We start from the raw sequence: 17935 nt of genomic DNA on the forward strand, positions 1-17935 counted from the left end.
ACTGAAAAGGCAAGCAGAAGGAGCCTTGGGCAGTAGAAACAGGCTTGTGCGTGGCAACAAAAAACCAGAAGTGAGGCTAAAAACCAGAACTGAGGATACTGCAGTAACTGAAATCAGGGGTGGCAATTTAAAATGACCAACTCTCCACAGGGATGATAAAAAAGGGGAGGGAGATTGACAGAACCTCCTTCAGGGATCCAAAGGAAGGACCTCGATGTCTCTGGCTAGTCTTACCGTATGATCAAGGCTTCCATGGCTTTGTCCAGCCATGTCTTGCATACTTCCAAGGACAGAAGTCTGCCTGACGGGCTATGCCAGGGTTGTACCACCCTCCTGGGGAAGCACTAGCCATACCCATACAGCAGCGTGGTGAATGCGTTGTTGAGCAGAAAGGCTACATACAGAAAATTGAGGATACTGCAGTTGGTTCTGGGAGAGCAGCAGGGAAGGGTTGGTAGAGAGGAGACACTGGAGGTGCTGTGGCAGTAGAAGGCTGCTGTTCCAAGGGAGGGTAGGTGGCATATCCATGCCAAGCAGTCCAGGGTGTGAGGTGGGGCATCTGGCAGCGTTTAAGACAGACTGTGGCTTCAGGCAGGGAATGGATTGGGAGGGTGCTCCAGACACTGATGTGCATGGCCAAGGTGCTGGGCAGGCTGACCGGAGACAGATGGGGGCTGGCACTACTGCTGCCAAAATGTGCCAGATGGAAGGAGTCCTCCCTCCCCTCTGCCCCCCAGCTGGACATGATGGTGCTCCACTGAGCCTGTGAAGGTCCAACCTGAGGCATCGCTGGTGTGCTTTGTGCAGCTCTTGGCTCCCATTCAGGGATTCTCCCAAGAGGTACAAGCTGTCCCCTCTCCCAGCTCTCTGGATGGCAGGTCTAACCCAGACAGAGGGGAGAGGAAGCACGGGGAGAGCAGGCTGGGGAGGGTCATCAGGCAAGCATCAAGCGCTTGTCTCCGGCATGGAACGAATGGTTTCCCGACAAGCTGCCCGCCTTGTTGCCATCAGACGCATCCCGCGAGGGGGCACAGGCTGCACTCTCTGTCTCCTCTCCCTCCCCAGCCTCCCCAGGCGCTCACACCCTGGGGTCAGGAGGCTAATCTGCAGTGAATATCTGCCACATGCTCATTCGCAGGGAGTACCAGCTGCAATTAAGTGGTGATAGCTTCTGGGGCACAATGTCCTGCGGCAGAAGAAGGGGAAGAAGAGGCTGGGGACAGGCGCCACACAGCACGCTGTGCCAAAGAGAGAAGCACAAGCCCTGCCATCCCCGCCGGCTGAATCGGTGCTGCCGCAGCAGAGGGGCTGTGGCAGGAGGAACCATTGAGGGAAGAGGTCCAGGGGACAAGGACAAGGGAGGGGGATGGCAGAGGGCTATGCGTACAGAGGGATGCTGAGGCAGGGAGAAAGGCATTGACACCTGGCTGCAGGAAATGCTTGAAACTGCAGGCAATAATGAAGCCCTAACGGGAAGGGAATTGTCCTTTCTGAGAAAGGCATACCCCTAACTCCCTTCCCTTTGGCTCAAACAATTGATGCAAAGACTTTTCTGATATGCCGGGGGCTGGGGCAAGGGCTTGAACAGCCAAAGGTGCTAAGATATCATGTATCTGCTCCAGGCATTGGGCACTTACTTGAATAAATTCCCCACCAGGCACTAGGGAGGAAATCATCGCACTCTGGAGAAACCTGACATGGCATGGATGGAGTCATATTGACTTGCAAAAGGTCTGATTTGCCATTGGGGCGGGAGGAGTTGCAGGAGTCAGGTGGGAGCTTAGCTCTCACTCTGTCCCTATAAGGCAGTGTTTTTTCAGGAGCCCACAGGATGATGGAGATGAAGGTGGCACTCTGAAGGCTTCCAATGGACTGCCCAGAGGCAGCTCTGAAACAAGCTGGAAGCCAGGCAGATGCTGTAACATGCAGGTTTGCAAGATCCAGGCTTGCAGCAGAGGGGGACGACAGGCCTTCTGTGCACCAAGGGTTGACCCAGGACCTTGGTGTTAGATCCTGAGGGTTCATGGGTGAAGACCGCATGAAGAAGGGCAGCTCTTCAGAGAGACAATGTTACAAGAGACCTGGAAGCCCCACACCAAACGGGTCTTCTGGACACACACACGTGCAGGTGTAGCAGTCTGCATGGCACTCATTGCCACCGGACAGATGGGTTTGACCACCCAGATATGAGGTCAAGAGAAACAGGGAGAATGGCATTGCTATGATGAAGGTGTCGACTGCAGCTACAGGTCATCCTTGCGTGGAGGCAAGGGCTCAGAGAAACTGCCTGGGTGCCAGGGAACAAGGAGTGCACGTAACTTCCACCTGAATTAAAGGGTCATAAAGTATTTAAAATTAAGCATGTTCTGAAATACCTTGTGATTTTGGCTTCTAGCTGCATGCAAGTTGCTTGGCTTCTTACACATCACAGTCCAAGCTTGCCATGTGAGATTTAATAACCATCTAGTAGAAGATGTCCTTGATCATGGCAGGGGGGTTGGACTAGATGATCTTTAAAGGTCCCTTCCAACCCAAACCATTCTATGACTCTGTAACAGACTTTCACCAAATGCCTGTGGTCTCCTGCAGATGAAGATCTGCCTGCTGCTCCAGGGGCTCTCAGGTCAGTGGCAGCATTTTGTTTTCCACCCGCCTGCTCCTTTTCCTCCTGGGCATCTGTCTACCACCGCTGAGGGTGCTCACATTAACCCTGTCCTACTGCAGTGGGTGTTGTACAGTCCCTACAGTCCCACAGCAGTACAATGGGACCAGAACAAAAGCCAAAGTTATCCCCATTACTTCTTCCAAAGGTGTTGACCTTGGACACATCTCTCACAACAGAGAAGGCTCCAGACATGCCACAGGCTGGGTCTAGCTGTAGCCATGCTTTGGCCTTGCAATGCTCCCAAATTCAGTGTTTCTGCTCCTTGTGTCTTATCAACTCACATCTTGATTGGTCATATCCCAGTAAGGCCGCTCGCCATACGACATCACCTCCCACATGACTATTCCGTAGCTCCACACATCACTGGCCGATGTGAATTTTCGGTACTGAATTGCCTCAGGTGCTGTCCACCGTATTGGGATCTTCCCACCCTGCAGTAAAAAACCAAAGAGGACGGTAACAGAAAGAGCAAGAGGAACTGAAAAAGATGAGTGTCCAAAATATTTGCCTCCAATATGCTGGTAAAATCCTAGACGGAAGGGACCACAGGACTATCCCTAACACTACATCAGGATGGCTGTGGCTTGTCTAGCCATGTCTGGGAAACCTTCAAGGATGATGATTCCCCCATTTGTCTGGTGACCTGTCCCAGGGCTGCACCACCCTCTTGGGGAAGAAGCTTTTCCTGTTACTCACCTTGAACCTCCCAAGCCACCGTTTTGTCTATTGCCCCTTATTATATCATCTGGTACCACTGCAAAGAGTTTGGCTCTGTCTTCTTCGTAACTGCCCTTCAAGTACTGCAGGTCACTTAGAGGTGTCCCCTCAGCCTCATCTTCATCATACTAAACAAGTCCAGCTCCTTCCACCTGCCTATTGCGACAGCAATCTTTGGCATGACAAAACGTCCATTGTGCTAGTAGGGTCTTTTGTAGAAAAATGAATGGCTATGAATGTAGAAAAATCCAAACTGATCCCTTTTGAATCTCCCTCCATCCTTTTGCTGTCACCTAGCTATCTCCAGAGCAGAATAAAAGGAATTAGAACACCCTCCTCTTCAGCTTTCTACATCTGTAGACACTTTGAAGTCAGTGAGTCTTGAGTTGAAGTCCTCGTGGGTCAGTCTGTTAATATACATGATCCAGCAGTTTTTGACCCTGCCCATTTCTGGAGACAGAGGCGGAGTGAACATCTTTAGTATGGCATGCTTGGTCACTGATGGGAAATGGGATGGACAGGGTGGGCACTGGGGTCTCCGTCATCTTGCTGGGCAACAGCAGCTCTGGAGAAATCAGAAGGGCTCTCCACTCCCATAGAGGAGTTATGCACCAAAGTGCACAAGAGTGGTGTACATGGCATGGAGCCACAGGGATTGTAATTCTCTGCTTAAGCCCTTGCAGCCTCCTAATTTTCCACCAGGGTCTTTGGACTTGAGCCATTCACAACTCAAGGGACCTTCTGAAGTGAAAATCTTCCCCTGTGCAGAAAAATAAGCAAAATTGTCTGCGTTTTGTGGCTGTGAGAAGATTAAGGAACAATATATTTTGTTGAATAACAACCATGTCTTATTAATAGGGCTCAGACCTTATACATGCTAGAAAAATTGAAAAAAGATAAAAAGTTCCTTAATCTTCTCACAGCCACAAACCTCAGACAAAATATTTTGTTTTCCACAACAGGGGGATACCAAGCATTCCATACCAAACATGATGTCCTCTCCATCAGGCATACTCTTAAGAGAGCTCCTGAGAAGCAGTGGATTTAAAAAATTACTAAAAAAGAAGTCCTAAAGTAGAAATTACAGACTGGGTATATTTGGAGGATCCTTGCGGGAACTTACTTCAGTGAGACCTCCCACCTCTCTGGTGATCTGACCCAGAGCTTCACCACCCTGTTGGAGAAGAAGATTCTCCTAAGGTCCAGCATGAACCTTCAAAGCCATAGCTTGTGGCTGTTGCCCATCCATGGACACAAGGTCTCTGGGATAATTATAATAAAAATCACTCATGCATCTTGGGATGTTTAAGGATGGTGCATTTTGAAGAGGAAGATGCTATTACTTCTGGTATTCTGCTATAGTGCGTGCATATATTCTATCATTATAGATAATGTATGTCCTGCTACAATGCCCACAGTTCAAGAAGAATAAATTAGAGATGACAGAGAGAAAAGCTACAGGCACAATAACAGGAATAGAAAACAGCAGTAAACACCAGAAGTTCCCATGTATTTAACTTAACAAAGGGAAAATTAATTGGATGTAAGGATCATGTTGTGAAAATAAATGTTGCTAGTGTTTCTAAAAGCCATAGGATGACTGTATAAGATCAAATGGTTGATGTTTGAAGCTACACAAGTTCAGATGAGAATAAAAGTGCACATTTTTAGGTGTTTGTTAGGTATCCAACTACTGTTACAATTCACTAAGAGCTATGCCAGACATCTAATCACTGGCAGCTCCAAAAGATCTGGGAAAGATGATTTCCTACAGATCATGCCCCAGCTCTAGCAACACTTATTTCCAAGAAGTCCTGTCATAGGCATTGCACGTAGGCATTGATCCTGTAGCATCACTGTAGAGCAATGCTGTACGCCTTTGCAAACAATGGTATTTATGAGAACTCCTGGCTGCAAGCTTACTGAACAACAAAGTCTTCAAATTATCCTTTGGTCCCAGTGCATGTTCTATAGCCTGAGACAGGCCATGAGTCCTCGGTGGCACTAGCATCACTGGTACTGTGGCATTCCTGGGAAGGTGCTACATGATCATGAAGCCATTTCTGGGAAGGTTTCTCTGTCTACTTCAGGCAGACTCTCTGGAAGACCAGTATCTAGTACTGCAGGGCTTCGCCCAGCATGCATCCACACTTCAGTCTGTCATTCCTGGGGCTGAGCCCTTGACATGACATGAAAAAGGATCATGGCCTCCCAGACAGCAGGGCAGCACGACTGGACAGTGATGGTAAAAAAATCCCAAATGTGCTGCTCTGGCAACAAATCTGTAAGGGCAGCATCTCGGTGGGTGGGTATTATGCATCATCCCAACTAAGGGCTTTATCAGGGAAACGTATATGTTTGCAGACATGTTTGGAAGAAGGCTCAGTTATCCACAGGAATGGCTATAGGGCCCATCAACAGCCACTGGACAACTGGACAGGACCTTGCAAGAGAAAATCTTCCTTGGTACATTTAATTGGTCTTTCCCATCTGGCACCTTATTTCCATTGTTGGCACCCTGAAAAAGTGCTCCCCATGTCAAGGGGGGGATCTCCCCCCTTCCCTCTCTCTCCCTGACTCCTTCCTTCACCACCCATCCCTCCCTCTCTGGAAGAGCAGCTTTACCAGTGCACTGGTGTAGGTGGGATCAGAGGTGTCATCCTCCAGAAAACGGGAGAGGCCAAAGTCAGACACTTTGCAGACCAGGTTGCTGTTCACCAGGATGTTGCGGGCAGCCAGGTCCCGGTGCACGTAGTTCATATCGGCCAGATACTTCATGCCTGCTGCAATACCCCGCAACATCCCCACCAGCTGGATCACTGTGAACTGCCCATCGTTTTGCTTAGGGGAAGAGAGGGAAAGAGTCCACGTGAGAGGAGCGAATTCACAACCCGCCACTGTCCAGCAAACAGCCAGTAGCCTCTTTCTATGCTGCTTGTCAGGACACAACTATGCCATGAGTACATACGTTCCCTCTCAAAAGCAAGAGGGTGGAGAGTGGAGAGCTCACAGGGGCTGGAAGTCACCCTCATGCACCCTCTGGTCATTACTACCGATGGCTGCTGTCATCCAAAGGTGGTGGATCTGCCACACCTTGCACAGGAGGGTTCAGAAGGGGCAATCTATTCCTATTAAGCAGGTTATCTCCCTTCATCACAGCGAATTATCCATTTCAAACTCAGACCTATAAATATTTAGACAGAGCAGCTGGAGGTGAAGTCCTGCTGTGTTAAAGCTATGTCAGACTGCCCCTCCCTGTCCACAGAGGCAGAGTTTGCACATGCATCTGTGGGCATGTGTACAGGCAGGCACCGCCTTTTGCTAGTATGAGTGGACAGAAACACATAACAGATGACAGCCTTGGTGCCACCTCCACCTCTGTTCCTGAGACACAGACCTCTGGACTGTGCAGCAGCTGCCCCAGTGGCAGGGGATGCTGGGCCGTGAAGGGCACTTGTTATACTGGCACAGGGAAGGGAATCCCCTCCAGTCCTCCTCCAGCCCAACACAGTCTCTGGAGCTGCATGCTCCTGGGATCTCATACCCGCAAGAAGGAGTCCAGTGAGCCGTTCTCCATGAACTCAGTAATGATCATCACCGGTGAACTCTTGGTCACCACTCCCTCCAGGTGGATGACGTTGGGGTGGTCAAACTGCCCCATGATGCTGGCTTCACTCAAGAAGTCCCGTCTCTGCTTCTCTGTGTAACCAGACTTCAGGGTCTTAATGGCCACAAAGATCTCTCTTTTGCCAGGAAGCTTGAGATGCCCACTGCACACCTCACCAAACTCCCCTGCGAACAGAAGGAAACAGGTAGGGCTTGTCAGCCTCCCAGACCGCTGCCTTTCTCCTTGAGGGACCCTGCTCCCACCGGCTCCAGCCGTGCCCACCTGCTATGCCCCTGAGCTGACCACCCATCATCCGATCTGTGCTTCCACCCTCACTCCACACCAAAGACCTCCCTTCAGGTGGACTTATCATTGGTAAGGAGCACTGGACAGGGGACTAAATGCACATGGGAACTCTGTCTCCAGCACTGGACCACCTTGGTCCTGCTAGTCCAGGCTGGGGCTAAGTATAAGACCTTACTGACACTAGCCTTCCCAGTACCTGTAAGAAGGCTAAATCCTCACCAAAGCCTGGGACCACGAAGGAGACTGCTGCTGAGGGTCAGCCAGACATTCACAGTTCACCTACCTGCCCCGATCACCTGCTCGATTTTGACACAAGAGATATCGATTTCTTTTGCAAACTCCCTGACAGCCTCATTGGGATCTTCGTAGGTGAATGGATCGATATAAATCTTCATCCCTGGAGTCACTGCATAAAGGTGAAGGAGAGAGTCAGACAGACACATGGAAATGGCACAACTGATGGCTGGCATCAAGGAAAAGAGAAACCTATTCACGTGAGGGTCTTTTTTACCTCAGCAAGTCACATAATCAAGGGCATGAAGCAGACACAGCAAAGCAGTTTGACAAAGAACATGCAGAGCCATGTTTGCACAGGACTGTTAAAGCTGGATTATAATGAATATTGGCCCATAAGTCATTGTTGGGGCAATGGAGGGCTACATCATTAGCTAGGACTGCAAACTGCGACCACAGAGAACCACACATCCTCTGCAGCAGGACTGGACTTCAGCAGATCCAGAGGAAAAGCAAGGGAAGCATTTGTTCTCAGGAGATGGCGCGTAGGCACACCAATGTCACACCACACTTATCATGCTGCAACACTGCAAGAGGACCGTTTGTAGAGACTGCAGCTCTGCCCTGCTGGCCTCCTCTGTGTCCTGCTTCCACCTCAGCACACCATTCCCTCAGAGGCATGGGAAGGTGGAGGAGGAGACCTGGGCTCAGCACTCAAGACAGGAGATGGGGAAGGTCCGCCTTGGGATGTAAACTGAGGCACATGCTGCTCTTGGTTCTCTACAGGCATTCTCTCTATAGGGGAGGCAGCTCTAGGCACTTGGTACTACAGACACAGCCATCAAGCCAGACTGAATCCTCCACAGGGGTGTCTGTGACCCTTCCAGGGGCACTGCAAGCAGGACAGACAGTCCAATCTGCCCGCTGTTCTCCTGACAGGTAACCCTGCCTGAGGCTGGGTTCTGTCTTGGTAGCCTCGACATGGCCAAGACAAGCTGAAGGGGACACTGGGGAAATTGCAAAAGCCGAGCTCTTCCTGCTAGGCAGAGCAGAAGACACAGCGATATGCTTATGTGAAAGGCAATGGCCATGGGACCTGGTGAGGTTGGACTGCTGATGCCACATCGCACTCTACCTACACCATGGGACAGCTGCAGTCCTCCCCTATACTCATTTTACTGGCCTCTGGCTTGCTCCAAAATTGGGGGTATTTGGAGAGCAGAGCTCATAGCTCACTAAATAAGGAGCCCAACACAGAACCAGAGGCATGACTCCCAGCTCCACAAGTAGCAAGCTGGTAGGATTCACAGGAGTTGCTGCAATGCTTACAGGCTCTCTGCACCTCGTCAATCTGCTAACCCTAAGCTGTAGCCTCTCCAGAGCAATCACTGCTGGGGAGCCGAGCAGGGATTGTGCCTTGGACTGGTGTGTTGAGTGACAATGTGGCTAAAAGGCACCCCAGGCCTGTTATCAATTCATCTGCAACTGGTGGCATTGAGCCTGTTCCAACAGTCGTAAAGGCACAGCTATGAATGCCATCCCAGCCTGAAGCTGTCATATTATACACCAGACCCCAGGAGAAAGCGTGAATGTATGTTTACACATGCAGCACGGACTGACAAACAACTGAGAGTTGCATTTACATAATCTTTCCTGAAGAGTGTCATTTCTCCTGGTAAGTTATAGCAATGCAGCCAGCACACTGCTGCTCTGGCACAGAGCTGCAGTTCAGTGCTCTGCCTTTTGGGAAATGTTTCCTAGGTAAATGCAGGAGCAATAGTGAGTCCTGTGCTGAAACAATACTGACGTTTTCCATTCTCTGACCAAGGCTCAGGTTTGTACAGGAACAAGGTAGAAAAAGGACAGAAATCCTGAAGCTGCAAGTATAACAAGGTAAATAACAACTGAGATTCGAACAAAGCAGGATTATTGCGACAGGTCTCTAGTGAGGAAGGAGAAAGGCATTTCAAAGGGCATGCAGCCAGGGGTTAATAAGGGGAAGGAGCAGGCACTGGGGTGAGGCAGGGTGTGCAGTGAGGCTGAGAGCAGGAATGCTGGATGTGAGGGTGTGCCTTGGAGTACACAGGGATGTTGGAAGAGGGAGGCTGCAAGCGAGCGATTGTTACATATTGTATTATATATATACCTATATAGATAGATATATCTCACATCTCCTAGGATTCTGGGAGCACTGGGATGGGCTCTAGCAAAGGCACCACGAGGTATGTGGATTCCTGCAGAAGGACAGTACTCTGCAGGAGGTGGGTAGATTGGGAAAAGGGTCTCACTGCTGCCTGCAAGCTAGGCAGAGCTCAGGAGTTGAAGGAGCAAGACAAGATGTGTTGGCAGGGGCTGCACCGCAGAAGAGGGTGAGGCTTCAGAGATGTGTGTTGGATGTCACAGGGGGTTGTAGAGCACGCACGGCATGGTTGGCATGTGACAGCACACAGGTCTGGAGAGCACGGACTCTACAAGGCAGGGCAGGGATCTAGATCATAGGGGACCGGTGGGGGATCCAGACAGCACGGAGGTCCTCCTGTCTACACATGCACATGCCTGCCCGGCTAGGTGGCCTGAGCCCTCCCCGCATGCCGCAAGGAATGAGTGAACAGGAACACAAACCGAAGAGAGAGCGGACCCCCAGGCCTGGCGGGGGGCCGCGGTACGTACTGTGGCCACTGGTATAGTGCTGCAGCTTGTCGGTGTACTCAGAGTCAGCACGCTCAAAGCCCCGTCTTCTGGAAAGAAAGAGAGTCCTGAGCACCAGCACGGGTCCATGAGAACTGAGAGACACACTCCAGGGACATCTCTTTCCCCCTTCACCTTCCTGTCCCCACTCTCCTCTCCCCTACCCTTGCCACCCTCTGTCTTCAGTCAGAACCCCCTTGCACAGCCCCAGCCCTGGGTCATGCGCTCAGACTGACCTACCTGTTGCACACAATAATGATGACGACTACAGCAATGAGGAACACCAGTCCTGCTGCGGAGGAGCCGATGATGAGTGGCAGCTTCTCCTGGACACTGGTCTGGTACTCGGCTGGCATGCAAGGAAGAGGGAACAGGTTACTGCCGCGCAGGATGGGTCCACGCTAACAAGTTCATCAAGGTCAGAGCGTGGCCCTGAGCACTGCCCACATTTGCATGGCTATTGCTAATAGGCTTCCTGGCAGGGTTTTGGTCTGGGACAGCTAGTGCTGTCCCAGGCATGGCTCAGGTTGGCTACGACAGGGGATGTGCACCAGTAGGAGGGTTGGATGGAGCTATGCCTTTTGGGTGGGTAAGTTTAGTCCCATGGATGCATGCATGCTGTGCCTTGCTCCTTGGCCTCAGGGACAGAAAACTGGCTTGGCCTGTTTTATTTAGCAGCACACATTTAGAAAACAGAGGCCTAGGTCTGCATTTGTCATCAACAGCTGTGCACATGAAAATCATAAATTTCATTTCCTCTAAATCCAACTGAATGAACATGCCCCCATGCCAGAAAACTTGGCAGAAATTGGCCTAGATTATGTGATTCCCTGCATGGACTACCAAGTGCCCATGCCTCTCTCCAGGTCTTGCCAGGTTGAATAAATGCATCCGACTTGCCAATGCACCCTTGAAGGGACCAACAGCAAGGGGACCAGCACTGCTGCCAGTGCATCTCCATCTCTCTAGTCTCTCAAGTCTCTCTAGACTCTGTGTCACCTTTATGCAGAGGCAGCTCACGACTCACCTTCAGTCATGGTCTGGAAATACATCTTGCCACTATACCGGCCATACCCAGCCACAGTACGTGCCCGCACCTGGAAGACGTAGATGGTGCCAGCTTTGAGGTTTTGTACTGCCACAGTGTTGGTGGGGCTCTTCACTGTTGTCGAATTTAACTCACTCAGATCCTGACAAGAAAATAGAAATCTGTCATCAGAAAAATGAGTCCAGAATCAAGCGCTGCATTTCTAGAAGGAGGAAGCACAGGAGACCAGGGTAGCATGGGTGGAGAGACCACCATGGGGAGACGATGGGCCTCTACAAACAGGTCATTTCTCTGAGCCTGCCTCCCGGCAGGGAGACACAGAAGCAGGAATGGGAGTACAGATATCCCCGGGCTACCCACCACCTCTCAGGAAAGGCTCTGATGACGGTGTTAGCTAGAAACCTCAGGTCGCTTCTCCAAGCCTTAAGCTCAATGGGGATGTGAACTGTCCTTCTTCCTCACCCCCTCCTCCTGTGCCTGATCCAGCCTCAGCACCCTCTCCATTTGCTCTTCCCCATCTCCCTTTGCCTGTGCTGGAGGTAAAGTCTAGCTGAACACAGGGTTTTGGACCTCAGGAGAAGTACTGCTACCATCCCGCTGCCCAGGGTCTGCTTCACCAAGGACCATGGGTAGGTTTTCAAAGCTGGGGAACCAAAGAGCATATTTAAAAGTGACAGTGAAACTACTTCCAAATTTCTGTCCTACCCCTTGTGTGCTGTTTTTCTAGCTGAGGACTTGAGCAGTCATATCATAACGGTATAAATGGTATTGCACTTGTGTAGGTGATGGATCCATCACTGCCCTTAGTAACTATGCCCTTAGCTGAGCATCTAGAAGCACTAGTGGATGGGCCACAATCTCCCTGTGCTAGCCACTATACAAGAGAACAGACAGTCCCTGTCCCCCCCAGGGACATGGAGAAACAGGTCAACAGAGGAGGATGAAAGGTGGTACTGAACATGGTGCCTCCTATGATCAGGGCAAGGTGGCCAGGTGCCTGGCAGCCATGAAGTCCTGAAAGTCAGTGCAAAGCAGCAATATATGCAAACAGCATGATGTTTCTGGAAAACAGAAAAATCTTAGGAAAGCCAAGCTGTGAGTATGAGCCCCTATAAAAGGAGGCACAAGCATGGATTTTTGAATCAAATTTCTGTAGCTATGTTGAAAGTGCTCATCCTTTCTGGTAACACCTCTGATCTGGCAGGTCAGGCTGCCTTGGCAGGATCACTCACTGGAACAGATCAGCAGCTGACAGCTCAAAACCTGAGCTGGCAAGTTTACAAGCAAGTCCCTGAGATGTCCTAACTTCAAGTCACTGCAAAGGGCTCAGCAAGCCCAGGGACTCCCACCCCACAGACTCACCAGAGAGGTGAGATGATAACCTCAAAAGAAGTAGGCAGGAACTGGCAAAAAGAAGAAGTCAGACACACAGTTTTTGCAATCCCATCAAGTGGGACTGAAGGTGTGATCAAAGGACTGGCCTTTTGTCTCAGCTGTGAAATGCCACCAGAGGGGCATGGAGGGATTGTTTCTCATACTGTACTACCATGAGCTCTGAGTGAAACTCCCAGCGAGGAGCGAAGTGTCCACTCCTCCTCACCATTCTTCTGCAGTGGACTCCTGAAGGACAGAGGGTATCAAAGAGGCAATCAGGCAGAAGGTCCCATCTTGTGATGAACCGAGGAAACCTCACACAAAGGTGCAAGTTGCACAGGCTGTTGCTCCCTTGTGCTGCTTTGGCTGCCTGCAGGCAACGGTGAAGCAGAAGTCAATGGAGAGTCTTGCACTCAACTTTGCACACCCTTTGCCTACAGGGGGCTGTGTCCTCAGCCTCCTCAGCTGCTGGACCACAAGATGAGTCAGAGGTTGTCTTGCCCACCAATAAATGATGGAGTTTGCCTTTGGGGGCTGCTGGTCTCCTTTCTTTTCCACACTCCACATTGCTAGCTATCTGGTGACTTTGCTTTCATGGTCATTCACTTCTGAGAAAGGCACTGGTGCCTTCACTCAAGGGAATCTTCTGCACAGCCAGAAGCTGCAGTACCAGCAACATTAGAGATCCACAAAGAACAGTCATTCACTACGGGGCTCCATAGAGCAGACCATGTTGAACCAATGTTCTCTTCATGTTCCTGGAAGAGCCTGGTGCTTTCTCAATTAGTCATCGTGCTGGAGCAGAATTGCAAGTGGACTGGCATTTGCAAGATGGGTTATACTCATGACCTGGGTTTGTGCAGACTATTTGCCTCAAAGCTGCAAAGCAGCTGAAAGACAACATTCATGGAGTTAACTGCTTGTATTAAGCTTCTGATTGAGCAGTGCTGTGCTGTGGACGGCTGGTAAGAGAATGGTCTGGCAGGAACGTGTTTCTCCAAGTGTGCAGTCAAACTGGGAGGCTTGGAAATGCCAAGAGCACATCATTCTGCAGGGTAATGCAGAGCAGCTCTGCAGATGCCTGGGAGACCTCCACTATGAACAGCATTCAGGAACAGTTTTCTCTTCCGAAAACTACAATACCAGTTTTATCCACCTGGACCTGGTGCTGAAGGTGCCTGGGTATCACTGGGTTGTTTTGAAATTAGACTAATGACAACGAAAAGCTCTAGTACAGATACACAGACAAGAAAGATCAAGAAAAGATGAGCATGCAGAAAAGCGATTGCCTTATTTGTCTGATCAGGCCTCAGCACTCCCTTGGACCCTTCCCAGGCAGGCTAGGAGAGAAACGGGTCAGGAAATGTTTACAGTTTTAGTGCTTAAGGGCTTGGATGAATTCTCACAGGCCCTTGGATGGCACTAACAACACAGTTGTTTTAAAATCATTTGTCCAACTGTTTGAGGGAACCTCATCCCTGCTCCTGGAGGACTTAAAATTGAATGCAATGGGCATGCTTAGAAGACAGTTTATAGCCCGGGAAATTGATGTCTGTCTATCTCAGAAAGGTGTGCTAATGCTGGTGGTGCTCTCTTTTAATCCCAGACCGCAAGGAAAGAGCATTTACACCTCTCCACCCTCCCTTATCAGACTTATTCTTTCCTCTTGGCATATTGCTCAGCCATCACCTCTCCAGCAATTCACTTCAAACACTTCTCCCCTTTCACCGCTCTGGGCTTCTGCCAGCAGGTCCAGGGCATCCCAGGTGGTTTAAAGTCCAAATCCCTTTGCTGTTTCTCCCAGCTTGTTTTTTTTGCAGAGATTTGGTGGTTGGTTGTTTTGTTTTTTTTCCCCTGCTGATTTTGGTTTGAGTTTGGAAATCCTAATTCAAAATAACACACTTATTTCCTCAAAGGTTTGACTTTGAGTCCTTGTCTGGTTCCCCTTTCCCTGAGCCAAATTTAAGCTGAAACCAAAGTCTGATCAACAAAGAAAGAGTTCCTTGAAACACAGATAGTCTGTGAAATGCTCGAAGGATTTGCAAAAATTGTTTCTATAAAGTCATGTTTTATCAGCCAAAAAAAAAAGCCAAAGAAAAATGTCAACCGACTTAATTTGGCAGACAGCTCCTCTGTGCGTCTGCACAGCAGCAATCTGCTGTGGTTCCTGAAGCAAACAGAGCCACACGTACAAAGCTAGTCCAAGGCTGTATGCCAAATCATCACACACATCTGAATTTCGGCCCCCATGGGATCGAGTATGTTAGGAGGGATGCTCAGATGTGGTAACAGGGTCCTGCTGGCCACTCTGGGGGTGGATCCATGGGGTCCACAGCTCCCAGACTCTCATGGGGAGCATGACTTGTGGGGAGATCTCAAAAGCATTTGGCCTCCCAGCCAGGTATCTGATCAAGTGAATTGTGGTAAGAGTGTCTGGATGCCTCTCACAAGAAAACTGAGCCCCAGACAGAAGCAGCATGGAGCCTGGGCAGGGACTGGGACTGCAGGAAACCTAATGCAGGGCTCCCTGGCAAGGTTGCCTCTTAATATTCTTGATCTCACAGTCTTCCCCAGACAAAGCCCTCTCCAAGTGTTTGGGCAGTACGGGGGGAAGGGGCATCCCAGCTCTCGCTCCATCCTGGGGCAGGTGGGAAACACCAGGCAGCAGCTTTGGCCCCAGGCTTGGGGATGCTGGTGTCCAACACTGCAGGCTGGAGACCAAGAAAGTCCTCTGAGCCAGCCCGGGAGCAATGCTTCCAGCTGTCCTTGGTATGAGCCCTGGTGACACCCAGTCCTGGGGATGCTGGGCTCCTGCCAGAAGCTCCTGGGCACCACAAAGGCTACAGCCAGCTCTACTCCCACCTCCACCATCAGCTGCCACAGGTCACCTCTCCCAAACCCTTCAACCCCCCCAGCCACCCCATGCCCTTTCCTCAGCATTGGCTGGAGATATCAAAGGGCTCCTGTGCCTCTAAAACATTTGCATTAGTGACCGAACTGGGCACAATGGATGGGTTGAATGTCTTCAAACAATTACAAAATACTAACTTACAGCATACCCTAAACCCAATCACTTTGCATAACAAAGAGACCTAATTATTCTTTGCAGTGCCTGACACTGCAGTGGGTCTCCAGTTTCCACACTCCAGGATGAGTTTAGCGACTTTGGATAAAAACTACTATGCCCTTTCTAAATGAAGACAACACTCACTTTTTTAGTAAGACAAACATTGGCAGGTGCCTCTTGGAGGTTAAAAAAAATATACATTAAGGAGAGGACCATAGAGACCAGACACGTCATTCAGTGTTTGTGTAACAATCTGCACTGATTTGCTCTAACTATATGTGAAAGAAAATCATAATGTTGCCTCTGTACAGGCATTTTTAATAGCATCTAATAATAGCAATGTTATAAATAATCTGTGAAATGGAAACAAAAATATACCTGTTTCAGGTATTGTGAACAGCTCTTTTCTGTTAATGCTAAACCACTTATTCCAATTTTTTAAATTTAATTTATGTCTTTATATAGAAGAGAATCAATTCAAAATGAAGAGCCGAAACACTTTTTATACAAGATGCGTATGCTGCTATCCTTACATTTGAACTGTTTTCATGTTAATAAAACATAATTTTCTACTGGCGCAAAAAAAATTCCACTAGAAACAACTTAACTAGCTCCAGAGATATTTTCTGAGCATTCAGAAGCACATGGGACAGTTTGCAATGAAACATTTTGGAAGAAAATCACCTCTGTACAGACTGGCAGTCGAATGAGAACACACCTGGGATGTGTCACACACCCCATCCAAATTGCAGTATTGATGTGAAGCAGGGGAAGAGCATGGCACATACAAAGCTGTGCATTTTGGGACTGTTCCCAGGGATCAAGTAAATGGCTTTCAATTGCAGAACTCAGTAATGCAATGGCTAGACTAAAATGAGATTCAGCTCTGCCAAGCAGCCAGAGAAGGATATAGTGTCATTGCGTTGTTGAAGATGCAGAGGGTCTTGACTGAGCAGACGAAGCATATGAAGACCTTGGCTAGTGATGACTAGTGGTGGATCAGACCTTGAGTATGCAACTGGGACTTCAAAGTAAAGGCTGACACACACAGAGGAGTTTGGGGAGAGACAAACCTGCTGCCATTGGCCAGGCCCTGCCTCTAGTTCTTGGTTATTCCACCTTTTTAACCTGTTTCCAAATCCTCTGAGATTTGCTTGCTGTGGGACTAAGCTTTGACTCAATGATCCCTTTCTGAGAATGACATACATCTTGGCTGGGGAGGAGATAAAGACATGTCTTTCTTCTTCAGCCAAAGCACTAGCAAAAAAATATACCAAGAGGTTCAAATGATTCTGTCCCTCTACTTCGCTCTGCTGAGATCCCACCTGCAGTACTGTGTCCAGCTCTGGAGTCCTCAGTACAAGACAGACATGAACCTGTTGGAGTGGGTCCACAGGAGGGCCACAAAAATGATCAGAGGGCTGGAACACCTCTCCTGTGAGGACAGGCTGAGAGAGTTGGGGTTGTTCAGCCTGGAGAAGAGAAGGCTCTGGGGAGACCTTATCAGGGAGAAGCCTTTCGGTACTTAAAGGGGGCTTACAAAAACCACAGGGACAGACTTTTTAGTAGGACCTGTAGCAATAAGACAAAGGGTAATGGTTTTAAACTAAGAAAGGGTAGATTCAGACTAGATAAAAGGAAGAAATTTTTTGCAATGAGGGTGATGAAACAGTGGCACAGGTTGCCCAGAGAGGTGGTAGATGCCCCATCTCTGGAAACATTCGAGGTCAGGTTGGATGGGGCTCTGAGCAACCTGATCTAGTTGAAGATGTCCCTGCTCATTGCAGGGTGGGTGGAACTCGATGACCTTTAAAGGTCCCTTCCAACCCAAACCATTCTACGATTCTATGAAATATGAGAACAGAGAGCGCCTCAGCACCAGCATGTGGGGCTGCTTGTGTTGTCCTCTCTGCCAGGGCTAGTGCTCCACCTGAGAGCTTGCTGCCATTTCAGGCATTGCCTGAGTGTGGCTTGGGCCACTTGTCCCCATGATCAGGGACATGCTGTGCCCTAAACTCTGCCAATGGGGCAAGCAGATGCTCACCTTGCAGTTGGCTGCGAAGACCAACCACGAACAGCAGCTTGCCCTTTAGACAAAAATTCCCTTTATTTACAGCCTCCCCCAGAAAACAGAGGGGAGGGGGAAGAAAGAAAGAGGGGGAGAGATTAAGAGAAAGTAAGAGGAGGAGAATGAACTCCCTGAGATCTTCTATCTCTATGCTGAGGGTC

General features: G+C 49.5%; 1 protein-coding gene across 5 annotated transcripts in view; it reads right to left on the reverse strand.

The window, feature by feature from the left end:
* The window catches only part of EPHB2 (EPH receptor B2), an 89903-nt gene that overhangs the window by 5410 nt on the left and 66558 nt on the right, over positions 1–17935 (reverse strand). The window contains exons 6-12 of one of the 5 annotated variants that reach the window (XM_010577152.1): positions 11245–11407; positions 10458–10566; positions 10200–10267; positions 7579–7701; positions 6927–7174; positions 6008–6223; positions 2947–3096 (exon numbers count right to left, since the gene is read on the reverse strand). In XM_010577152.1, the coding sequence (XP_010575454.1) occupies positions 2947–3096; positions 6008–6223; positions 6927–7174; positions 7579–7701; positions 10200–10267; positions 10458–10566; positions 11245–11407 (1077 nt within the window). Of the gene's footprint in view, positions 1–2946; positions 3097–6007; positions 6224–6926; positions 7175–7578; positions 7702–10151; positions 10286–10457; positions 10567–11244; positions 11408–17935 lie in introns of all 5 variants that reach the window. The other 4 variants (XM_010577155.1, XM_010577154.1, XM_010577151.1 and 1 more) reach the window with 4 other exon arrangements.

The sequence above is a fragment of the Haliaeetus leucocephalus genome, unplaced genomic scaffold, assembly GCF_000737465.1.
Source record: "Haliaeetus leucocephalus isolate CR32 unplaced genomic scaffold, Haliaeetus_leucocephalus-4.0 Scaffold556, whole genome shotgun sequence".
NCBI classification, from domain to species: Eukaryota; Metazoa; Chordata; class Aves; order Accipitriformes; family Accipitridae; genus Haliaeetus; species Haliaeetus leucocephalus.